Raw genomic sequence first — 24,593 nt, forward strand, 5'->3', positions numbered from 1 at the left:
CTTTATTTGGTGCTGCCAGTTGAATGCTAGTTTGGCTAAGTATATGAGTCTAGATAAAAAACCCAGGCCCCCCACCTGCATAGGGGGAGCCATGGAAAGGGCTCGAGATCGAGGAGTCCCAGCCTGGGTGCTGGGGGTCGATGCTGGGGGCCGCATCCCATAGAATAAAGTGTAGGGAGAGGGGCAGGGGTGGATCGGAGACGACATGGTGAGTTTGGGCCTCAGGGACCTGCAGAATGTCCGTGGGGAGGAACCCATAGGAAATGGCCACAAGAGACAGCCTCGGGCCACAGGTGGCTTGGCCATGGATTGGAAGAGGTTTCAGTGGCCCAGACATAGCCCCCTAAACTTGATGTGTAGGAAGCACGGAAGACGCTGGGCAGGCTGGTTTGGGCAGCACATTTAATGTTGGGTTTTACAATATTCCCAGCCCTGATGACTCCTGGGGGTTTATGCTGATGGTTTGTGAGCCACTGACACCGAGCGGGGTGTCTCCCCCGCCATCTATGCCCACCGCCTGCCCCTCCCTGGGCTCACAGGGAGGAGGGAGGGAGTGCCATGCCTGGAGAGCCCCCCCAAGGCCCCAGGGTAGCCCACAGGCAGACACCCTTGGATCCTCAGGTAAGGCGTGTGCTTGCATGGCCCCCTTCCCTCACGCACGGGCTCAGCCCTGACCACCCAGGGCAGTGAAGTGAGGGGCCTGGTGCCCCACCCCAGAACAGGTGAGGGTCCGAGTAAAGTCACAGTGGACACCGTCTCCGGGACGTAGGCCCGAGGAGAAGGCCACGGGGGAGCCCTGACGACCCAGGAAACACCCGCCTTGGGCCAGTGCACATCTGGTCGTGGACGAGCTGCTCACGATGTGACAGGAGGGAATCTGGCTGAGGGCCGAGGCTCTGCAGGGACAAGGGTGGTTGGCAGGGTCCCAGGGGCCACATGTCAACCCTGAGGAATGGCCGAGTGACCAGAGCCAGGTGTCCCCTGCCTTGGCTCTCCCCTTGGGGCACCCTGATGCCCTCCAACTCACAGGCTCATCTGGTCGGCGACTCGAGGTGGCTATGAGAGGTGGCAGATGCCCACAGCACACCACGCGGTGCCCCAGCAGCAGCCCCTGGCCACCCGAGGACCAGGGCGGCATGCGGCTCGGGCAGCCCAAGCCTCCACAGGGACCTCGCACCCCCCAACCTGTGTGCGGGGCAGCCCAAGCCTCCACAGGGACCGCGGGCGGGCTAGCCTCACCTGCCCCTGGCAACAGGGCCCGGCCGGAGTCCACGGGTCAATAGAAAGCCCCAAACAGAGTGGCCACCTTCTGGAGGATGGTCTTGTGGTTGGCATACAGCGGGATGCGCTTGTCCACGACCTGCCACTGGACAGACATCCTGGGGTCACAGGTGTGCAGGTGCTGCAAGGACAAACGGAGATCCTGACTCCCCCCTGAGCCGGCACAGGCACCCCAAAACTTCAGCTGCAGAAGGGCCGCGAGGACGCCACAGCCCTGGTCCCTGCTACAGGCCCGGCCTATGGCTGGCTCACTGTGCTCTTCTAGCAAAGGGGAGTGAGAACAGCTACTTTAGACATGACTCAGAGAATCCTGCCCAGCCCCGAAAATCCTTCGTGAGAACAGACCAGGTGGCCTTATTCTCAGGTGTTTGTCCTGCAAACCCAGCCCCAGGTCTGCTCCCTAGGCCTCGGTGGTCCCAGCTCTAGACTGATCTAAGCATGGGGGATGCTATCCCCGTGAAGACACGTGAATCCTGCAACTCTGGCTCGGCTCTGGCCTCTCCTGGTGCCTCTTGGAGCCCCCTACTCTCTGCAGCCCCCACCCTCTGGTCTTAGCCAGCTCTGGCCACCTGGGAACCCGGGCAGACCCGTCCCGGAGGCCTGGAGGTCCCCCCAGAGCATGCCCGCCCCACGTCTCCCCCTCCTGGGAGTCTGTGGCCGAAGCCCCATACAGAGTTCAGCCTCTTCAGGTCCATGTCGCTCTGGTCTGGGAAGTGGATGCTGATGGCCACCGTCTCAATCCAGGCGTTGTCCGTGTTCCTTGGGTCGTCCACGTACCCCTTGTACACCTGGGGGGCAGCGCGGGGGTAAGCTGGTCTGCCCAGTGGAGCACTGAGCCCCGCCCCGGCGCGCTTCCAGAGGGAGGGGCCCCACGCGAGCCCTTTGCTCCCTCCAGGCCCTGGGACGCCCTGGGCACAGCTGTCTGCTGCCCCAGACCCTGCCCCCATCTCCCTGCCCGGTGCATCTTGCTCCCCAACACGGCCCCAGCTTCCTCACTCAGCTCGCTCCCGGGCTCTGGCCCGACATCCAGACCCTCCTCACTGTTCTTGGAAGGACTGAAACAGGATGGCGGACCTCAAAAACATGACGCTAAGTGAAAGAAGCAGATGCCAAAGGCCGCACACCATGTGATTCCACTAGCAGTGGGGGTCCTGTGGGGGCCGACGGGTGCCTGCGGGGGCGGGGGCGGGGGCGGCAGCGAGCGCTGCTGGGTGGGATGGGCACTTGGGCTGATGCGAATGTGCTGGACAGGTGGACTGATGGTCGCACCCATGGCCAGGGCACTCAAGGCCACTGACCTGCTCACTTTGAAACGGTTAATTTTATGGTACGTGGATTTCAATAAATAAACTACTTAATTTTTCTCACAAAGTACAGAAGAGAGATGGCGGTGTCACCCCCAGCCCTGCCCGGGACGGCCCTCGTGAAAGGACTGGCTCTGTAGGTCAAAACTCTGAACAGCAGCTCTTGCCTGTTTTGCCCCGAGTGGGGCCAGAAACAGGGCCGGGAACAACTCAGATGTCCACTGAGGACGCTCGGCAAATCATGGCGCAGAGCCTCCCAGGGCCATGGAAAAGGGCAGGTGAATTTTTAAATCAGGGCTTAAAAATATGACTATTGCGAATTAAGTGAAAAAGGTTATGGAGAAATGTGTGCCATGTGGCCCCACTTCTGTCAAGCGTGTGTGGTGTTCACGCACAGAGGTCACGGGCTCCGGAGCCCCGCGTGGGCGTGCACAGAGGTCGACAGAGAGCCTGGAGCGGAGCTCTCCGGGCGGCGCCATGGGCGAGAGTGAACGTGGGTGTGTGACGGCAAATGCGGACTGCTTTCGGAATGACGAATAGATTCGATGAAGAATACAGGCCTGACCAAGCTGCACGGGCCAGGGCCTGGGGAGCCGGCGGCTGGCGTCCCAGCGCCCCTCTGCCCAGGGAGACACAGACCCTGTGGTCCCCGTGTGCCCGGGTGTGCTCAGGGCAAGAGTGAGTGTGGGAGGGAGGCACCCAGCCCCTTGATTTACAGAGAATGGGGACAGAGAGGGAAAGCAGGTGCCCAAGGCCCAGAGCCACGGCCTGCCACCCCTCCTGCTCCCAGGTCCTCCCTTCAGGAGCTGCGGGGTGCGGGCTGGGAGCAGGGTGCCCAGCGTCCCATCCTCTGCTCACCCTGCAGCCCTCACCAGCAGCACGCTGTGGGGGACCGGGACACACAGACGGGACTGAAGCAGGACGGCCCCCTTACCTCGGTGCCCTGAATCAGCAAGTTCTGGAAGGAAGACCAGAACTCTCTGCGGAGGACCTGCTTCAGCTTCCGGGGCAGGATCTCTCCTGGTTCGCGAGAGCCCTAAGCAGAGAGGAGGCAGAGGCAGGTCTGCGAGGCTGTGCAGAGACCCACCTCCCCTGGCCACCAGCCCAGTGCGGGCAGCCGGCCAGCCCCGCGGAGGCGCAGGCGGACAAGGGTCTGGCAGCTTGGCTGTCTCGGGGCTGCAGCGATACTGCCCAGAGCCCGCTGCCCACGTCAGCCTGGGATGGAGCAGGGCTGAGTCGGGCCAAAGGCTCAACCTCGGTGGGGTGCAACGGGCACTGGGGCCTCTCTCTGGCGCCCATAAGGAAACCAGTGCCCTGCCCCCCACCTGCCCACCAGCAGGAGGGCATGTTTTCATTGTTTGCATCCCTCAGATGCCATCTCCCACCTCTGCTCCCCCAGGCTGGGCTCCCGGCCATTCCCAACGCCCCCTGCCCCGGGGACCCGGATTCTGAGCCTGCAGCGCCCGGCCCTCGACCCTCTAAGAGACCCTGTTTGTTACTGAAGTCCCTCCAAGTCCCTATCACAGCCATCCTGCTTTGGTCCTTGAGACACGCCTGCCCCTCGAAAGATGCAAGTGCCAGAGACCCATTCAGGCAGGCCACTGGGGGGTCTGCAGGCACAGTGCCCAGGGGGTCTGCAGGCATGCTGCTCGGAAGATGCCAGTTGGTAGGAACCACATTGGGGCTGGGCCAGTGTCCTGACCGGAGAGATTAAAGTGCCCAAGAGGGAGGCTGAATCGTGTTAGAGAAGCCCCAGGGCGAGAGGGGCCGGCCATAAGCCAACCCCCCGTTCAGCATGGTGCTCCCTCAGCTGGGGATACAGGAGTCCTGGCTGCAGGGGCCAGAGCTGCCCAGCGCCCCGGACTCCTTGTTGCAGCCCCGGGACCTGGCCATCCGCAGCCGAGCAGCCACTGGGCCATGGGCAGGTGCCGAGCTGGGGTAGATCACGGACGTCCCGGGAACAGGCTCAGAGGAGAGGCCCCCCCAAACAGGGCCACATCCCAGACACTGTGCACCAGCTCAGAGCCTGTCGGGGGACCTGGTCCTCCTGCCAGGACCCCAGAACAAGGATGGGGGCTGGGGAAGGCAGACTGATCTGGGAGTAAAACCCAAGAGGTTCAGCCCAGGGCCTCCTGCACCCCAATCAGGTTTGTCCCTACAAGGCCTTGGGGTGCACTCCGGCCTTCAGCCCTACAAGCATCTGCCACTCCCTGCCTCCCCACAGCTCTGCACGTTGACTGTCCTCAGAGCTCAGCTCAGCGCCGCACAGAGGTAGGTGCCCGCCCGGGACACCTGCATGAGGAGCTGTGTGGCCCCTGAGGCCACGAGCTCCACAGGAGGCCCAGCTGGGCTCGGACACAGCCCCAGCCCTGAGCCTGGTGCTCAGACACAGCGGGTACCAGTCAGACTCCACACACCAGAGTCTTTGAACCTGTTTTCACAACTGCAGGAGAAGCAAACAGGAGCGGGGTTCCTCCTACAAAGCCCAGTACAAGTTTGCCCTTCAGGACCAGGGACAGAGTCCAGAGCAGGCGGGTGGCAGGGGGTGGGGGTGGCGGGTGACTGCAGTGGGGCAGGTGCTGGGCGCTTGGGTGGGACCGACGGATGGGCAGCTCCCACTGGCTCACCCCTGGCAGGGCCCAGGATTCCGAGAGCAGGTGCTTCACGACCAGCACCTCCAGCATTTTCTTTATGCTCTTCCTGCAGATGGCGCCATCCTGGTTCCGCCTCCACCTGCAGAAGGGGCCGTTCACGGGGGTCCTCTGACAGGAGGGCTCCCCACCTCTGCCCCCCTGCCCTCCCGGGGGCCGACCCTGTCTCCTTCCCCAGCAGCCGCCCCAGGGGAAGAACCGGGCTAGCGGCCATTAGGGGGTGTCTTCCCCACTTCACTACTGCTGGGAGGACCAGCATGGGCTGGCTTCTCAGGCAAATCATTTTCTATCGAAAGCCTCAAAGAGGCACACGCCCTGGCCCCCGCTGACCCACTGCTCACTCTTTGGAAATGCTGGGTGGGATTACACGTATTTTCGTTTTGTCTGTGGTCCTGGGCTTTGGCCGTGGCTTTGCCCCTCTCCCAGAGGCAAGCCAGGAAAGGGGGACCCAAGGGGAAACAAGGGCAGCCCAGGGTGTGGGGACGGGCCTGGGTTTCTCCCAGGGGGTACGGACACTCCCGCCCCATGTCTCGGGTGTGCCCGAGGGTCAGCGGATGGAATGGACCTGAGGAGGGGTCCGTGGGTGACTGGGTGGCCTCATCGGTGGCGTACTCACCGGGTGATCACAGGCTGCAGTGTGTGGTTGGGTCCCAAACAACCAAGGCTTCCCCGCCCACGCAGTCCTGTGCGGCCCATGGGGTTCCTGGGGTGGACAGGGGTCCGCTTAGATTGCCGCTTGCCTCTGGGAGGACCAGGCCGGGGCAGTGGGCAGGGGCCCCTCGGGGGAGCACACCGGCTCCCCCCGGACCTTCTGCGGCCCAGGATCTTCAGGGCACAGACAGCTCACCTCAGTGGGATGCTGGGAAAGAGCCAGCGTGTGGAGGCGCTGATGGGACCCCAGATCCACCAGCCCAGCCAACTCCAACTCCCCACCTAGGACTGTCCCGCTGGGGACACATGTTGTCCCTGAGGGCCTCCGAGGGATGAGGCAGGAGCTTCAGCACACCTTGGAGTTGGTTGGAAAAGCAACATCCGGCCCCACTGCGGACGCAGCAGTGTTGGGGTGGACACCGCGCCCCCCAGAGAGCATGTGCCTAGCTCATCGCGCATAGACACACGTCCGCACCCGAAGGCCTCACACATGCGGGTCCCTCTGTGACATGCCAACCTGCTGTCTCCCCGTGCCACGGCCCCGCGTGGCCTCCTGTCTCGGCAGTGGGGGCCCGTCTCCCACCACCTCCGGACACCGTGGCCCACTCTTGTTCTAGGACATTCCTGAAAGCCCTGCCCCTGCCAGCTCTCTCAAGCGGCCCCAGGGCCCGTCCGCTCCAGGGGCTCACGGTGTCCCAGCAACTGTTGTCCCTAATTCTGACGGCCCCTTTCTCATCCTCCAGCCCCTGGAGCGGCCTCCTCCCCAGCGACTCCGCCCAGAGGAGGCTCCTTCAACTCCAGACCCCCAGGCTGACACACAGAGGTGATCCCCAAGGACTGCCAGGCATGATGTCACCGGTCACTCAACAGCTGGACTCAGACGTACAGAGTGCCCGTCCCCGCACAGAACAGACGCTGGGAAACACGTTCATGCCCTGACGGGACCCCACTGCCCCTCAACGGCTCCCCTGTGGCCAGAACCCTCTCGGGGGAAGTCTGCTCTTTCTCAGAAATCCATGGAGATGGCGGGACGGTCATCCCCATTTTACGGGGAAGAACGGAAGTCCCCGAGGTTACTCAGGGCTGAAGGCAAAGCACCCAAGGCCAGTGGGGTGAGTCCCAGGAGGGGCAGGGAGGGGGGCCTCGTCGAGGTACCAAGGAAACGTTTTATGTCAATGTGTCTTTTCTTCTGTGTTTTGTTCATTTTTACCAGAAAAATGGCTAGTTTGCCAAGACAGGACAGCTGAGCCCAGAAGCAAGCCTCCAAAGGCCCCCACAGGGTCAGGGTGATGCGGGATGGCGGGCGGCCGCACTCACAGAGGGAGCCCATCCTGAACCGCGTAGAGCCCGTGGAAGCTCCGCCGGTCTATGGGCCCATCCACGGCGTTGTAGCTGATGCCAGCCAAGGCTTCCAGGGCGCTGGGAGCAAGTGGAGAGTCACGTCCCGGTAAGAGAGGGTGGTGCCCTGGGCTGGGCCGTCAGAGAGCCTGCGACCGCAGATGCCCACAGCCACGTGCCTCCCAGCACATCCCAGTCCTTGGGGAGAGCGGGCACCCCGTCCAGGCAGGAAGCAGACCCTCGCCCTGAGCCGGCGCTGGCGGTCACCCGGGAGTGCCTGGCGGGTCCCTCGTCCACCCTCCTGCCGGGGGCAGGGATGCACACACTCACTTTCCCACGGGGTCCACCGAGGCCTTGTCCTTCCTGTCGTCCGTGTAAAAGGGTGGGTCATAGATGAGAAACTCCGTCTGCACAAACACGGCGGTTCTCCCCTCAGACGTTTACCCCAGACTACAGCTAGGGCACCCAGGATGACCAACGGCGGCTCCTCCTCGTCAAAGTGCTCATAGCCAAGGACCCCGAGACCCTCCCCAAAGTGCACATGGTAGCTCTGAGCTCAGGCAGGCCTGCGGGGTGCACCCTCCACTGGGGACCCAGCCGAGGGGGCAGCAACGGCACTGCTGGTCTAGGGGAGCCCCCAGGCTGGGGTGGGGGGTCCAGGCTGGACTGCAGGAGTGAGGAAGACTCCAGCTGGCAGGGGATGGGGAGAAGGAATGGAAGCCACAGCCTGGAAGGTTCTGGAAAGGCCAGAGAGAAAGCCCGTGGGGGCAGGGAGGGCCCGCAAAGGCCGTCAGCCCTTCCTCTCCCTTCGATGCTTTCCCTCAGCTGGTGCTCACAAAAGGGGCACTGACCACCTCGGGATGCTGGGGTCCAGGACCAGCGAGGTGGCCAGAGGTGGTGGGACAGTCTGCTCCCCGTGTGGGTCAGATCCCAGCTTCACCACCCCTAGCTGTGTGTACCAGCGGGACTCCGTCTCCTCCTGTGTCCAACACGTCCCTGGGGGGCTGCAGCCGGTGAGTGCACCTGGGGCCCGGCTGTGTCGGAGGGCTCGGGGCAGGACTGCTGCCCCAGAACCCGGGCGCCTCCGGCCAAGGCTGGCACTCACCTCCCAGGGCACCTTCTCGTTGGGCACGGGGAAACGCGTGACGTGGGAGTTGGGGTAGAGGAGGTGCCGGGCGTTCACGTGGTGGGTGTCGCCCACATCTTCTGCCTTCTGCCTGCCGTCCAGCTCATGGTCCTGCCCCTCTGAGGTCGTCTCGGGTGCTGGAACAGCCACAAGGAGCGGTGGGCAAAGCCGGACCCCGGCTCAGGCACCTGCCCACAGGACAGGGGCGTCCTCTATGGCCCTTTACCCAAAACTGAGCCTTCTCCACCTCCCTGAGCCCAGAGTGAACACCACCAGCCCTGAAGGGGGCCCCAGCCCAGGGCCCCAGGACCATGGCTCTGGGAGGACCGAGATCTGGGGTCAGGGAATGTGCCCCCAGCCAGCACCTGCCTCCTTGTGTGGCTGCCCCAGAGCCCGTCCAGTTAAGGAGGGCCAACAATGCCCCAGGAGGGCTAGTCATGCTCACTTCCTGGCTGGCCGCAAACTTGGAAATGCAGACTTTGCTTTCTGTCCCCCAGCACCTTCTGGAGCTGCCCCTCCTTTGTGTCATGATGCACAAGAGGAGGTCAGGGACGTGGGCCAGGCCTCTTCTCAAAGTCCCCCACCTGGTCATGTGGGGGGCTCGGCTGTGCAGGGCCCCTGCTTCTCTGGGACAGGCTATGCTCCCACTGGGCGCTCGGTGCTCAGGAAGAGTTCAGTCAGCCCATCCCCAGGCCTAGGGGGAGCCCTGCCTGCTGCTTCTCCTCCCCATGGACCCCCAGATTCAAAAGAACACAGGCCAGTAGAGACCAGCCGCGGTCGCAGCCTCCACTCACCCAGGGTGGGGAGGCCCTCCTCTGAGCCAAAGCCACCATCCCTCAGCGCCTTCATGATCCAGTGCAATGCTCTGGACGTCTGGGCCACCTGAAAGGCACATCCCAAACAAGGTATGGTCAGCACCTGCCCCCGTACAGCACAGCCACCCCTCCACTGAAACCACAGGGCACCGCTGGTAGCGCCCATCCTGCTGCATCCAAGCCCGCCCTGTTTCCCTCGGTCACCAGCAGTGCCCACCAGAGAGACACAATGGCCACTGGAACTGGACACACCAGAGGCCACTGGACCATGCTGAAGCCCCAGAAGACAGCTCTGAGCCACAGGGAGAAGGTGGGGCACCAAGACCCACGGAGTTTCCCATGGCTCCTGCTCCTCCCAGAGAAAAGAAGCTTCTAGAAACCAAACATACTCAACTGCAGGCGATGGCAGGAGCCACGTGACGAATAGGGGCTAGGAGGACGCCGCTCGGCAGCACCCGTGTTAGAGGGTGTCAGCAAGGCGAGGCCCCACAGGGGAGGAGGCAGTTAGGGCAGACCCCCACATGCAGTGGTCCCTGGGCAGGGGCTGGCTGATGGCGGAGCCCCTGCCAGCCCAGTGGCCAGGTGGCTTGCCCCCACCTGACACAGCAGAGCTGAGAAGAGACAAGACTCCAGTGCCAGCCTGGAGGGCTCAAGCGCTGCCTGCTGGGAGGCTGCTGTGGGCAGCAGGGGCTCTCATAAGAAAGCACAAGTCCTCTGTGCCCCCAGCAAGAGGGGCACAGAAGGGCAGGGACCCAACCTCCACCCTGCCTCCCCCTCCTTATCCTGGAGGCTGGAGGCCTCCCTGACCCGCCAGCCCCCACATCTGCCTTCATTGCTGTGCTTATTAAACCACACTGTGACAATGGACATTTATGTCTGTGCCACCCACACTGGAAACCTCTGAGGGGGAGACAATTCCTGTTCACCTTGACATTCCTCAGGACAGCCCTGGATATGGCACAGAGGAGGAGCAAAGGAAACATGAAATGAAGGATGGATAGATGGATGGATGGATGGATGATGGATGATGGATGGAAGGAAGGATGGATGGATGGATGACAGATGGAAGGAAGGATGGATGGATGGAAGGAAGGATAGACAGATGGATGAATGGAAGGAAGGATGGATGGATGGATGGATGGATGGGGGATGGATGGATGGATGGAAGGAAGGATGGATGGACAGACGGATGGATGGAAGGAAGGACAGATGGATGGAAGAATGGAAGGAAGGAAGGACAGAGGGGTGGATGGAAGAATGGATGGATGGAAGGAAGGATAATGGACGTATGTATGGAAGGATAGATGGATAAATGGATGAACGAATCAATGAACGAATAGATGGATGGGTGGGTGAATGAACGTTCAGGGACCTGAGCCCAGCTAGCCTGCAAGGCTGCTCAGCGCTGCCTGTCTCAGGCCCAGGGCTTGGAGCCCAGTGGATGTGGCTCAACTGGTGGAGGAGCATCAACGTTCATTGATGGGGGATGAGTGGGGCAGGGGCTGTTCACCTAATGCCAACTGCCTATTGACAATGTCCTTTGAGCTCCCTCTTACAAAAGAACAAGCTCCCTGCGTGCAGAAGCATCCAAACCTTGACCCCACAATCCAACCATCGGGGGCTGGTCTGAGATGTCCACACGCTGCTTTCTGATGTTGCTCTCGACATTCAAATGCATCTTGCATCCCCTGTGACCCTCCCTCCCAGCATCCCCAGGCGCCTGGGAAAGCAGGCCAGGGCGTCTGTAATTCCCACAGCGTCTGGACGTAGAGTCCTGCAGAGGGGTCATCTCAGAGGACAGCTCTGAGGAGACCAGAGAAGGGGACCAGAGCAGCTCCCTCAGACCAGCCCCTGGTATAGACACCTCCCAGTGCAGTGAAGTCGAGCTCAGTGGGGAAGTGTTTGACAGAATTTTCTGGAAGACAAAGAAGGCACTTCTTCCGGTTGGGAACGGTTGTCCCAACATTCCCCAAGTCCTTCTCAGGGTCATTTCCCCAGCATGCTCCTTCTCAAAGAGTGGTGCCCAGGCCTGTCGGATGCATGACCCAGAAAAGGAGGGCCCGGCCCGGCACCTACCTGCTCCTCCAGGGAGGACAGTCTCTGCTCCATGGAGCCAGACCGCTTCAGACTTTCCATCTCCAGCAGGTCCACCACAGTGTTGACCCTGGAAGAACACACAGCTGAGCCCAGGCCAGGCTCGAGGGCCCGGATGTTGAGGAAACATGGCGCTAGGCTGCAGGGGGAGGTCCCTGCCAGATCCAGCAGCCTGGCCCCTCCTGCCCTTAACTTCAGGCCTCTTCCCCTCTATCTGAAAGTATTTATAACATACATTTCTATGCAGAATGAGCACTGCCTCCTGCCCTGAAGGGGAAGATCTGGTAGCGAGTGCATTGCCCCCCACCTCACACAGCCATTCTGACTCCTGTAGGGGCCTCCCCGGGGGAGAGAGACCCAAGTATGCGAGATGCTCCTCGCCTTGATTGGCCCGCGGGCTGCCAGAAGGCGAAGCACAAAGCTCCGAGCCGCTTCTGGGCCGCACTGGGCGGGGGGAGGGGCAGCACTGCTGCTCGGGTGACGTCTGTCTGGTTTGGTCCTATTTTGCTACAACATGGGAGTTTCAGCGGCTCTGGTCTGCCGCGTTTACAGTAAGTAATTCCAGACGTCATCCAGGCTCTCCCGTCTGCCTGTGCGTGGGGTGCCCAGTCCCACCTGCAGGGGACGCTCTCCTGTAAGAGAGCTGGCCCCCACTTCAGGGACCGGTGGGCGCGGAGGTGGGCCCGTGGCCCACTGTGAATGGTTCTCTAGGGAGCGGGGAGGGACGTGCCTCACTGAGGCCCAGGCGTTGACTCTTCCTCTCACTGTGTGTCCCCTAATCCCACAAAAGCCACAAAACCGCTTCCTGCCACGGACCCCATCCAGCCCGTGAATATGCTGCGTGGGTACTGCGTGTCTTTGGACCCTTATGACTCTTGTCAGCACGACAAGCTTGTCAGAGACCCCACCTCATCAACAGACCCCTTCCCCACTTTGTGGCTCAGCCACAGGGCTGTGGGGCCGCGGTGCGCCTCCCGGGGCCTCGGATCCCTCCCCCGACCCAGGGAGGGAAGGTGGCCGGTGCAGGGTAGCATCGTCCCCTGTGCTCCAGCCAGGACGTGCTCCTGCCTTACACGTGCGCTCCCTCCCGTGCCATGCCAGGCGATGGCTGTCATCACGGCTCCGTTCGCCGAGGAGCCCAGAGACGCACAGCAAGGCAGGTGCACGGCTCTAAGGAGAGGTGTGCTCAGGCTCGGCCTGGCTGCAGGGAGCCCACCCCTGGATGCTCAAGGCCCCAGGACGTCCTTCTACACACACGGCCCACGGGACTGCACCAGGGACAGGACATAGCTACGGGGCACGTGTCCCCTGCCTCCTCCTGGCCCACAGCAAGGCATACCCTGACTGCAGGACCAACTCCTCCCACCCTTCAGGGCTGGGGGGTGAGCAGCCCCGACCTTACACCAGAAAGAAGGCGGGAGGGAGGAACTGGGGGCAGGGGGACAATGCTCAGTGAGCCTGAGCTCCAGGCTCGGCCACCACGGCCCCACAGAACCGGCAGCAAGGCTGTGTGCCAGTAAGCTCACTGAGCTCACCCCCCAGGCCAAGCGGGCCTCCCCCACCAGCACCCCTCCTTTAGCCCTGTCTGCAGGGGTCAGCCCTGTCTTCGGCCCGGGTGGGGTCCCACCCCGTGGGGTCCCGTCCTCCTAAGGACCCAGAGGGAAGGCCATGAGTCAGTTGGAGGACACAGGTTTCCCGCCCCAGGGGCTGGCCCAGGTGGGCTATGGCCCTGTGTGACTTGGAGCTGCAGGGGTTTCCCGCCCCCGGGCTGCCCCGGCCTCCCCTACTTATCACTGATGTCTTGTATCCGCTGCTCGGGCCTCTGCTTCTGCTGGTACTGCTGGTTCTGCAGGTAGTTCTCCTTCAGGTAGATCTCCCAGGACAGAAGGGCGGCCTCCTCGTTCTTCTCCAGCTTGCTCTCTGCGGGGCAGGCAGGGGCAGATGGAGGGAGGGGGGACTGGGAGGGGCTGCGGCGGGGAGGAAGGGCTGGGGGGAGGTCGGAGGCCCATGGAGCTTCCAGGATTCTGGAAGGAGCAAACCACGCTCCCTGTGGGCCCCTGACTGCACCCAGGACCCGAGACAGCGGAGAGTGCGCTCTGGGGACCACGGAGGGAGGGCCGGCTCACTGAGCTGCTTGTGCCTCTTGGCGGGTATCTTCAGGACGACCCTCTTGATGAACAGGTGCAGGTGGCTGAAGAGGATGAAGGGGGGCGGCGCGGGGGGCCTGCCGTGGTACTCCTCTATCAGGTCGTGGCGCTGGAACTTCCAGATCTGGTCCGTGTGCTCCTGGACCTGCTGGAACGTGTAGCTGGCAGGAGGCAAGGGGCGCGGGTCATGGAAGAGCTGGCAGGACCCCCAGAATCGCCCACAGCACCCCCTGAGGGGCCTGGGGTGCAGCCCATGGAAAGCAAACACACAGCACCCCGGAGGACAATTCCTGATGCAGACAACGACCAGCCTCAGGGTTCTGCGCTTCCTGGGAGTTTCAGCAGTTTCAGTGGTGAGAATGAAGAACACCTGGATTTCAGATGTTATAAAACTTGTGAGCGGACAAAACAGGCAGAGGACTGTTGGGAGGTGGACAGGGTCCTGGCATTTGACAAAATCTCAACAGAGATTATCTGTTGAATTTGACACAGAGAAGGGACAGGATCTTCAAGGGCGGACGTGGCTCATCTCCGCACACTTGTCGTCTAGCCGGAGGGCCCTGGCGGGCTGCCCAATGCCAGATGTAGAGAGGCCCCCAAGGGGCGAGAGAGAAAGACACCCATCCAGACCAGGAACGCAAGGGACCCTGTGCGGCTGACCCCCACTCGGCTCCTGTTGGGGCTTCGTACACAGAGGATGAATACAGGTCATCCCGTATCCGAAGAGCCGCGCCCTTAAATGCTGGGACACACTCTTCCACATCCAGAGATGACCTCAGCCAGGTCCCCTTGCCCCGCACAGCCCAGCTCCGTTGTTTGCAAAATGGAAGGTCTGCACAGGGGCGCCTGGGTGGCTCAGTGGGCGAAGCGTCTGCCTCCAGCTCAGGTCATGATCCCAGGGTCCCGGGAGCCTGCTTTTCCCTCTGCCTGCCCCTCCCCCTGCTTGTGCTCTCTCTCTCTCTCTCTCTCAAATAAATAAAATCTTTAAAAAAAAATAAATGAAAGCTCTACACAGAAAGCTTTCGCCCTCTGGATCTTACTCGTTTCCACAAACAATCTGTGATGTAATATTTTCTCCACCAGAACAGAAGCTGAGCAAAGCTCGGGTATTTCTGAGAGCCCTGGGTGAGAATCCAAGCTGCGCCCCGATGTGGCTGTGCCCTGGGCCCCCCAGGAGGCTCACTTCCCCGTGAGTCCCCCGGCCCGTGGGCAGCCTCTGCGCAGCAGGGAGCAGGGAGAAGGGCCATGCACTGGGCCAAGCGAGGCAGCTCGCAGCGCTGGCGTCTGGGGCCCCGGGCTCGCTCCGTCCGCACTGGCTGGGCCCCGCATGGGCAGCACTCACTTGAACATGGCAATGAGGAGGTTCAGCAGCAGGATGTTGGTGAAAAGCAGGTAAAGGCAGAGCAGGATGACGGTCAGCCACTCGGGGAAGGCAGGCTCGTGCCGGATGGCGTCGCTCTCGGGGCACTTGGGCTTGTAGGGATCTGTGCCATTGGGGCTGCACTGGTCCAGGCTGAAATTCACACCTGGGGGGGGCGGGCAGGGAACAAAGAAACCACACAGAGTCACAAGTGTCCCTTGGGCAATGAGCATCCCTGGGGCCTGGACGCCCCCTCAGCTGTCAGCTCAGGCCCAGAGAGAGGCGTCTGTCCACACCCAAGTGTCCTCTGTGGGCAGGAAGAGGGAAGGACCCCTCCAGGACTCTTGCCTGGGCCCCAGGCAAGAACCAGCCCCGGGGCGGGGTGACACAGGCCCCAGCCATGGAGAGCCCAGTGCCGTGGGAGAGAATTCGAACCGAGAAAAGGAACAACTTTCACAATGAGGAAGGAGGCAGGGGGAGGGAACCATGTGTCACGGGCCACATGCTGACCCACACAACGGGGTGGGGGGTACAAACCGAAGTGCAGTCCCACATTTGTAGCAAAGGGAAGGGTGCAGAAGATAATAAAACATAAACAGACGTCCAGCTTGTATGTCAAAACACTCCCAAGGAGGCGTAGCCATTGGCAGCTCTTAACGGCAGCGAACCGGGGAAGTGGGGTTACAGACATTATTCTTTATACCTACTCTGGATTTAACATTTTTCAAAAATGAGCATGCACTATTTTCTTTAAAAACTGGAAGTCTGTACCTCCCACCACCCTGCGCCCTTTTTGCCAATCTCCCCACCCAACAAGCATGCACTGTAAGGAGAAGAAAGAGCCCAAATCAATAACATAACCTTCTACTTTAGTAAACTAAAAAAAGGAAAGCAAACTGAACCCAAAAAAGAAGGAAATAAGAAAGATCAAAATGCAATAACAGAGAGAATACAAAAAACAATAAAGAAAATCAATAAAAACCAAAATCTGTTTCCTGGAAAAGATTAAGAAGATTACAACCCTTTACCTAGATTTATCAAGGGGAAAAAAGGTTCAAATTGTTCAAGTTATAAACGAAAGAAAGAACATTACTACCAACCCTACAATAATAAAAAGAACTATAAGGAAATATTACAGAACTGTGTGCTAACAAAGTAGATGACTTGGAAAAATGGGCAAACTCCTAGAAAGAGATAAAACACCAGAAGTGACTGAAGAAGAAGTGGGAAATACAAACAGACCTATAACAGGCGAAAAGATTGAAGTAATAATTTAAAACTTCACACAAAGAAGAGTTCAGGCCCAGATGACTTCACTGGTGAATTCTACTGAATGTTTAAAGAATTAAAACCAATCCTTCACAAACTTTTCCAAAATGTGAAGGAGGAGGGAACACTGCTAACTCATTCTATGAGGCCAGTATCACCCTGATACCAAAACCAGACGAAAACAAAACTATAGACCAATGCCCTTTATGAACATAGATGCAAAAACCCTCCCCAAAATGCCAGCAAACTGAATCCAGCAACACATAAAAAGAATTTCACACCATGACGGAGTGAGATATATCCCAGGAAGGCAGAGTTGGTTTTACATCTGGAAATCAATTAATATAACACACCATATTAATAGCATGAAGAACAAAAGTCATGTGAACATTTCAACAGATGCAGGAAAAGTGTTTGACAAAATCCTATACGCTTTTATAATAAAAGCACTCAAGAAACTAGGGATAGAAGGGTGCTTCTTCACTCTGATGAAGGACATTTACAAAAACCCCACAGTGAACATCATACTTAATAGTGAAAGACTGAAAGCTTCGCCCTCTAAGATCAGGAACAACATAAAAATGTTTGTTCTGGACACTTCTATTCAATGTTGTACCAGGAGTTCTAGCCAGGATAATGAAGCAAGAAAAAGAAATAAATGTATCAGATGGGAAAGGAACAAGTAAAAGCACCTATATTTGCAGAGGGCATGATCTTGTATATAGTAAATCCTGAGGAATCCACTAAAAAACTATGAGAGCTGTAAAGACGTTCAGCATGGTTTCAGGATACAAGATCAACACGCAAATATAGCATATTTCTACACACTAGCAATAAACAATCCCAAAAATGAAATTAATAAAATAATTCTATTTACAATAACATGAAAAAGAATAAAAATCTTAAGAATAAACTTAAAAGGAGTGTAAGTTACACACTGAAAATTATAAAAATTGTTGAAATAAACTGAAGATCTAAATAAGCAGAAAGGCATCCCATGCTCACAGTCAAAATCCTAGATGCCTTTTGGAGAAAGTGAGAAGCTGAATCCAAAATTCATGTGGACCCAAGGAACCCACAGGCCAAAGCAATCTTGAAAAAGAAGAACAAAGTTGAAGGACTCACACATCCTGATTGTGAAACTTACTACGAAATTACATTTGCCAAGACCATGTGGTGTTGGCACAAGAACAGACATACAGATCAACAGAATAGGGTTGAGAGTCTATAGATAAACCCTTTCGTTAATGGTCAATTGATTTTTGACATGGAGGCCAAGACAATTCAATAGGGAGAAATCGTCTTTTCAATACATGGTGCTTGAACAACCGGAAATTTGCATGCAAAAGAATGGCCCTTACCTCACACTGTATAAAAAATTAGTTTAAATAGCTCAACAGCCAAAAGTAAGAACAAAAGCTATTACTTCAGGAATAACTACACAGACATAAGTCTTCATGACCTTGGGTCAGGCATCAGGTTCTGAGATATGACACCAAAAGCACAAATGATAAAAGCGATTGATAAGGTGGCCTTCATCAAAGCTAAAAACTTTTGTGTTTTGAAGGACACGAGAAAGAAGGTGACACACTGACCCACAGAGTATATTGGTAAATCACACATATGAGAAGAAACTGGTGTCCATATGTAGAGAATTCTCGTATATCAGTAAGAAAGAAAAATAATCCACTTGAGAAATGGGCCAAGGAGAGGAGTAGACATTTCTCCAGAGAAGACATCCGAATGGCTCAGGGAGCACATGAAGAGATGCTCCACATCATTCACCATCAGGGAAATGCAAATCAGAGCCACAATGAAATGCGCTTCACACTCACTGGGATGGGCAGAAGCAAAAAAAAAAAAGCCAATGACAAGCCAGAGAGAATGTGGAAATTGGGGCCCTCATGTACGTTGCTGGTGGGGACATAAAACACAGGACAGCTGCCACAGAAAATAGTTTGGCCGGTTCTCAAAAAGTTAAACACAGATTTAGCATACAACCCAACAGGTATACATTACAGTTCCAGATATAAACCCAAGAGAGATGAAAACATATGTCCACACAAAAGCTTATAAAAAAACATAAATAACTGTTCATAGCAATGTTATTCATAACAGCCAAAAAGTAGAAACAATGCATGTTCACCAACTTATAAATGCATAAACTAAATGTGGTCTATCCATATGATGGAATATTATTTAGTAATAAATAGAAGGGAATTAAATACTGATGCAGGCTACAATATGGGTGAGTCTTGAAAACGTTACACTAAGAAAAAGCAAGATACAAAGATTACATATTACATTATCTGATTTACATGAAATGTCCAGCAAAGACAAATTGAACAGACGGAAAGTAGATTAGAGGTCGCCAACAGTTGGGGGGGATGGGGAGTGACTGCTAATGGGTGTCTTTGGTGGGTGATGCAAATGTTCTAAAGTTAGATCCTCTAAGTACACTAAAAACCACTAAAGCACACACTTTATACAGGTGAGCTTCACGGTGTGTGAATTATATCTCGATGAAGCTGTTGAAAACAAAAAACTCCGTATACAAAAAGGATTCTGCCCGTCCAGAGGAGGAGGAGGGCCAGGGAGGCATGCGGTGTGGGGGAGGGGTGTCACCTGAGGCCCCAGAGCCCCAGGCCACATCCCTGGCCCGCCTGGGACCTCAGCACAGCTTCAGCTTCGAAGATCCCAACCCCCTCAACCGAACATCACACGCACCTGCCTCTCTGCCATGCAGGCACTTGGGGAGATGCGACCCCCGTCCCCCTGTCTCCCACCCTTCTGTGAGCTTTGCAGGTGCCCCTGCTGGAGCTGTCAACACCCCATGTCCTACCGTCGATGTAAGCCGGCATCTGCCCGAAGATGGTGAGGTATGACTGGTAGACAACCCCCCGAAAGATCCAGTCTACCCGGCTCTCGTTGTGGATGAGGATGGCCTGCTTGGCCACCCCAAAAGACACCACCCACACCGCCAACAGGAAGAGGAAAAAGAAGACGTCCTTCATCTGCAGAGACAGAGGGGCCCCAGCTGCAGCCGTGTGCACCCACAAGGGCCCCCTCCCCCCACACCCAGGTTGTGCGCTCTGCAGCGGTGGGAGAAGCCGCCGATGCCCAGGGCAGGGACACGGGGGCTCACAGTCCTGGGCCTGTCCCCATATCCTAACAGGGTGCTGGGCACCACGCGATGCATATGAGGGGCTGGATGTGACTGTGACCCATGGAGGGGAGTGACCGGAGCTGTAACAGCAATAAGGAACGAGCTGTGGAGATTGGGGGAGGCTGCCTGGAAGACATGACATACAGGCAAGGACCCGAGACAGGCATGCTGGGGTTGGGAGCCCGAGGGCAAAGCAGGGACATGGGAACCTAGCGGTGCGCTCAAGCCCTGGGGCACCTCACTTCCAGCTGGTGCAGGACCCGCTCATCCCCTTACCATCCGCTTCACGATGATTATCTTGGGCCCCAGCGTCTTACTGATGGTAAAAATGTGCATCAGCCGGAGGCAGAACATGATGAAGTCCAGAGAGAGGATGATGCGCCCGGAGTACAGCAGCCCGGGAATGAGCCTGCCCAAGGCAGAATCAAGGACCCCTCAGCTCGCCGCTGCCGGAGCCTGGCCCCAGCTGCCTGCTCACCTGCCCGAGCTAACATGTGGCTCTGGAGGCCTCTGGACCCCAAAGTACTAAAAAGGGGTATGAGCTCATGGACCAGAGCTTCCAGGGAGGTGTGTTTTCCAGAAAAGTCTGGAAGCCCAGCCTTGGGCAGGGTAGGCAGGCCACACAGGCCTCTTGGGAGGCAGTGTGGCTGGTCCCTCTTGCTTCTTGGAGAAAGGGACCGTGGCAGGGACGCATGTGGCCCCAGTGGGCAGCGGAGTGGCCAGGGCCACAGCAGGAGGTGCCAGAAGGGGCCACTGGGCTGCAGACGCTCAGCCATCTGAGGGGGCAGGGAGCTCTGGCACCTTCCTCCTCTGCTCCCCCAGCAGTCCTGGGGTAGGTTCTGCCCACCAGACAGACAACAGGCCGGTTCGGGGGCACCTGAGCCCTCGGGGCTGCCGTCGCAGACGGCGGGGAGGTCCAGGGCAGACGGGGCCCCTCACCTGCAGGTCAGTCCTGCTACGAAGAGCAGGATGGCACCAATGTCCAGCTTATTCCAGAAGTCGCTGAAGTACAGGAGTGCCATCTTCATCAGCCCGAACCCGTCGGGGTCATAGAAGAGCTGAGAGAGGGCATGGTTAGGGGCCTGGCTGTCACCACCATCGTCACCTGAGCAGTGAGAGCACTCGCTCCTTCCCGGAGAGGGAGGCCAGCCAGGCAGGGCACAGACTTCCACCGTCCCTGGGCCCCCGGGTCGAGGAGCAGTGGGAGAGGAGCTCCAGGCAGAGGCGTTGCCAGGCTGCCCTGAGCCCGCCCTCCGACCGACCACAGCCCTGCTCAATTCGCAATTGGCTGTGTTCTTGGGGCTGACTGTCCTCTCTGTCAGCAGCCAGCCAGCTCCCACCGGACCCCTGTTCACCTGCTTCCACGGCAGCCCCAAGAGGGGTGGGGGCCGCGGCAGCCCTGGGCCCTGGCAGCTGGGCGGGTCCCTTCCGGAGATGGTCAGACTCGGGGAGGAGGGTACACGTGGGTCCCCATTTTGGGGCTGCCACCTTTGAGGCTGGGGCTTTGTCCCTGGGAGAGGGTCTGGCTTCAGGAGGCCGTGCGGCCAGAGGAAAGCTGGGAGAGGCCGGTGGGACAGCGCTGCCTCCCGCACCTGCCTCCCAGGAGCTCTGAGGCCACCCGGGCCCTGGCCGCGGTGTGTGGGTGTCTGTGAGCCCACCGTGGGCCCACCCACGAAAGGGACCCGGCTGCGGGTCCCGGGGCCAGGGGCCCCCAGATGGGGGCGGGGGCCAGAGGACAATCCACGTGGGCTGGGGACGTGGGGAAGGGCGCGGGGGTGGGGGCACACCTGCCGCAGCTCCTCACACACCAGGGAGAAGAGCCAGAAGTAGATGAGGTACTCGCACCACGAGGGTGAGGGCTGGAAGTCCGCCATGAGCACGTAGGCGAAGAGGCACAGGAAGGCACAGTAGGACAAGGTGTTGAGGTGGAAGACGACCACGGGCGCGCTGAAGAAGGCGCGGACCCGGGGCAGGCCCCGGCCGGCCTGCAGCTTCCGCTCCCTGCAGACACCAGGGGGAGGGGGATGGCGAGGCTGCGAGGGGCCCCAAGAGCCCGCGGGAGCGCTGCCTCCCCCAAGGAGTGGGGCCAAAGTGCTCATGCGCTCACATCACATGACAGACAGAAGCACCAGGACAGACGCTGTCCATGCAGAGCCCACGGACCCTGCATGGGCAGCCACGGAGAGGGCTCCACCGGACGGCTCCACGTAAGGGAGGACCCTGAGAGAGCCCTTTGGCTCTGGTTTTGCTAGGACTGAAATGAAATGCTTGGCTAGTGGGTGCTCAGGGCAGGGCAGGTGCTCCGTGTAAAGTAGGTGCTCAGGGCAGGGCAGGTGCTTAATGTCAGGTGAGTGACAATGCAGGGCAGGTGCTCCGCCCACAGTGGGTGCTTCCCACAGGTGGGGACCCTCCCTCTGCCTCCCGCCCGCATGCCTCTCGACCGCTGTAGGACCCAGCGGCAGCCATGAGGACAGGCATGACTTGCCCCCTGCGAGCACAATTGGGAAGGAAGGTCTGAGGCCCCGGCCCTGCCCACAGCCCAGCAGCCAGCTGGTACCTGAAGGAGATGAGGCTGGTATAGAGCAGCGGGAAGGCCAGCATACACAGGATCACCCGCCAGAGCCCGTTGTCCACGCAGAGCTGGCCCCACCACACCTTGGTTAGAAAGGCCTGTGGACAAAGGAGGCAGCTTCAGAATAGGGGGCGCCCCCTGGGACCCCACCGCTGAGGGTGAACGATGCGTCTGCTCCATGCAAAGTGCCTTGCATGCTCCCTAACACAGTGCTCTGACGCCCCCGGCCACGCCATGTGGTGGGCAGTGCAGGACGGACCCCATCATCTGCCGGCTGAGGAAGAGGCTCCGGGTGGGCAGGGCCCGGCCAGTCTTTCTCAGGGGAACGGGCTGGGGCCACCCGGAGGACTGCAGGCTCCCAGGTAGGAACACCCCTGTAGGGATGAGCCCTCACAACCCACCACCCGCTCTCTCTTAGCGTCAGTTTCCTGACCTGCAAAACGGGAGGGGAGCACACGACCAAGGGCCAGGCCCTGTCGCCGGGACCCCGGGCGGCCGCAGCACAGGGACCTGTGTGCCTGGAGGTGAGCGAGAGGCTGCATCAGTGCCCACAGCCCACGGGCAGCTCTTCTTGGACGCGAGCCTCAGAAGGTCACCTGGATGCCTCCGTGAGACACGAACTTCATGTCCTTGGCCTGCAGGGCCAGCTGCAGGCAGGTGGTCTTCCCCCAGGCCTCCGACACACGGGTGAGCAGTTTCTGCGCTCTTTCCTCGTCCTTCCGGTGGCACTCGGTGAACACCCCTGGCAGAAGGAAGATCCATGTCCGACCTGGGGACAGCATCCGGGAGTGGCTCCTCCAGATGCCACAGTCCGGGCAGGACCAGGGACGAGGACCCTGGGGTGACAGGTGAGGAGCTGAGCCGTGGTCCAGGGCCACCGCCCCGTGAACTCACCGATGGCTCTGTGTTCATACTCGTCAGCGAGCACCAACATCCCCTCCAAACTATCCATGTCCTCCTCCTCCTTGGACAGCTCCTTCAGGATCTTGCTGCAGGCCAAGGCCGCCACAATGCAGTCCTGGCTCTGGGCACCAGGGGAGCTACCGTGAGGACCTGGACGGTCCAGCCCAGGAACCCCAGTCACACTACCCGGGGGTGATGAGAACAGAGGCCTCACGACAGCATGGGCCGCTACGTGATTACTTGTGCCCCTGTCCACATAAACCACTTGGGTCACCCCATATCAGGAGGTGAGCCTGAGCTGGTGGCCCAGTCTCCCGCACTGGCCAGTGGGAGGGGTCTGCTTGCCCACCCAGAGCACGGCCCAGACAGCATGAGTCCCAGCACTGCCTGGGCATCTGGTCAAGCCCAGGCACGGGGCTAAAGGGCAGAAATGGGACCAGGTCCACACAAGTCCCCCTCAGGCTCTAGGCACCCTGCCTCAATGGCACTGCCAGTCCCAGGCACCAGGGATGCTGAGAAAATCTCAAGGAGGCCTCTCAAAGCACAGCCCAGAGACACTGTCTGGCCCACAACAAGGGGCTGGTGGCAGAGCCTGGAAATCTTTGGTCCTCCCATGCACTGAGCCCCACAGAGCACACCCGAGGCCACAGTCAGGCCTAGCTCTGCTGCTGACCCACCACGTACCTTGGGAAAGGACAAACCTCCCAGAACTATGGAGAGGGTGGAAGCCACCAAAACCTCTCTGCTGGTGACACTGGGGAGGGGGTCAATTCCATAAAAGCAATTTGGAAATGCCAACACTGAGAAGTAGGGGACCTCTCTGAGAAAAAAAATCACACTTTAATTTCCCTTTAAGGAGAGAATCTGCTTGAAGTAAAGGAAAACCACGTGTGGGGGACTTGAGCCTGGCACGTCCTCCATCATGACCATGAAGCTGCCCACAGCCTAGTGATGAGGGAGCTGAGGGCTGATGTTCCCAAAGAGCCCACAAAGGGGCTCAGGGCAGGCACATCAGGGGCTTGCTCCCCATCCGAGTAACAGACTGTCTCTGTCGAGATCCCTAATGGTCAGTGGAAGGAGATTCAGCCCCTCCAGGGATGTCACCTTCTGCAGAGTTTCTACTGAGCAGGTCGGCCATGGCACAGGGGCCAACTCACCAGAACCCACCCGTGTCGCCATGGAGGTTGGCTCCACCCAGCTGTGCCTGCATGCTGAGCCTCCACCCTGGACAGCCCACCTTCTTAAAATTCTTTTCTTGCCTGAGCCAAGCTCTCTGTTCTCCAACACTGGGCACTCTGGGTCCCTTCTGGGATCATGGACACCCACCACCCTCCCTCCAAGGTCACATGCTCCTCTACCCGCTGTTGGTCCTGGGCTTTCTGGCCACATTCCCTGGCTAGAGCCCTGTCACCTGTTCACACACAGTCATGCGTCTTGAGAAACTAGTTACCTGCGCCCAGATGATTTCTGCCAGCTCCCGACGGTTCTGGATGATGGCCCAAATGAGAAGATCACGGATTGGATCTATGGTGAAGGCCACATGTCCTGGTGAACGCTTGTTGAGGGACCGGAGACTCACTCCCTGCATCTGGTGAGCAGTGGACATTCAGAACCTCTCCTAGGTCCCCACTAGCATCAGTATCCCTGGGTGGGCCTGTTGAGGGTACAGGTCTTGAACCCAGCTCCACACCTTCCCAGAACCACTGTCCCTAGAGGCTGAGCCCCCCACACCTTTCCAGAACCACTGTCCCTGGAGGGTGAGCCCTGCAACTTGCATTTTCAACAACACCTTAGCCCGATTTCATGCATACCGGAATTTTAAAACTGTCACTCTGGAGGGGCGCCTGGGTGGCTCAGATGGTTAAGCATCTGCCTTTGGCTCAGGTCATGATCCCAGGGTCCTGGGATCGAGCCCT

The 24,593-nt window shown here is 58.9% G+C and overlaps 1 protein-coding gene and 1 non-coding gene across 9 annotated transcripts in view; both read right to left on the reverse strand.

The window, feature by feature from the left end:
- Positions 1 to 385: 385 nt before the first annotated feature.
- TRPM2 (transient receptor potential cation channel subfamily M member 2) overlaps positions 386 to 24,593 on the reverse strand; it is a 60,641-nt gene continuing 36,433 nt past the window's right edge. For 7 of the 8 annotated variants that reach the window (XM_028126555.2, XM_028126553.2, XM_028126552.2 and 4 more), the window contains 22 exons: positions 24,128 to 24,265; positions 22,669 to 22,798; positions 22,371 to 22,516; positions 21,760 to 21,872; positions 20,990 to 21,203; positions 20,142 to 20,260; positions 19,479 to 19,611; positions 18,879 to 19,050; positions 14,750 to 14,933; positions 13,387 to 13,568; positions 13,048 to 13,180; positions 11,243 to 11,330; positions 9,146 to 9,233; positions 8,331 to 8,488; positions 7,556 to 7,632; positions 7,205 to 7,306; positions 5,853 to 5,939; positions 5,213 to 5,318; positions 3,520 to 3,621; positions 1,953 to 2,069; positions 1,240 to 1,402; positions 386 to 896 (listed from right to left, as the gene is read on the reverse strand). In XM_028126555.2, coding sequence (XP_027982356.2) covers positions 1,277 to 1,402; positions 1,953 to 2,069; positions 3,520 to 3,621; positions 5,213 to 5,318; positions 5,853 to 5,939; positions 7,205 to 7,306; positions 7,556 to 7,632; positions 8,331 to 8,488; positions 9,146 to 9,233; positions 11,243 to 11,330; positions 13,048 to 13,180; positions 13,387 to 13,568; positions 14,750 to 14,933; positions 18,879 to 19,050; positions 19,479 to 19,611; positions 20,142 to 20,260; positions 20,990 to 21,203; positions 21,760 to 21,872; positions 22,371 to 22,516; positions 22,669 to 22,798; positions 24,128 to 24,265 — 2,715 coding nt within the window. In that variant the 3' untranslated portion in view covers positions 386 to 896; positions 1,240 to 1,276. The remainder of the gene's footprint in view (positions 897 to 1,239; positions 1,403 to 1,952; positions 2,070 to 3,519; positions 3,622 to 5,212; positions 5,319 to 5,852; positions 5,940 to 7,204; positions 7,307 to 7,555; positions 7,633 to 8,330; positions 8,489 to 9,145; positions 9,234 to 11,242; positions 11,331 to 13,047; positions 13,181 to 13,386; positions 13,569 to 14,749; positions 14,934 to 18,878; positions 19,051 to 19,478; positions 19,612 to 20,141; positions 20,261 to 20,989; positions 21,204 to 21,759; positions 21,873 to 22,370; positions 22,517 to 22,668; positions 22,799 to 24,127; positions 24,266 to 24,593) is intronic. The other variant, XM_028126562.2, reaches the window with a different exon arrangement.
- Positions 5,170 to 5,259, reverse strand: LOC114226455 (Z6 small nucleolar RNA). Its single transcript, XR_003612763.1, has one exon. It is a non-coding gene; the product is annotated as a Z6 small nucleolar RNA (small nucleolar RNA).

The sequence above is a fragment of the Eumetopias jubatus genome, unplaced genomic scaffold (assembly GCF_037043125.1).
Source record: "Eumetopias jubatus isolate StellerSeaLion01/CBP00866 unplaced genomic scaffold, mEumJub1_p1.0 scaffold_1, whole genome shotgun sequence".
In the NCBI taxonomy this organism is placed as follows: Eukaryota; Metazoa; Chordata; class Mammalia; order Carnivora; family Otariidae; genus Eumetopias; species Eumetopias jubatus.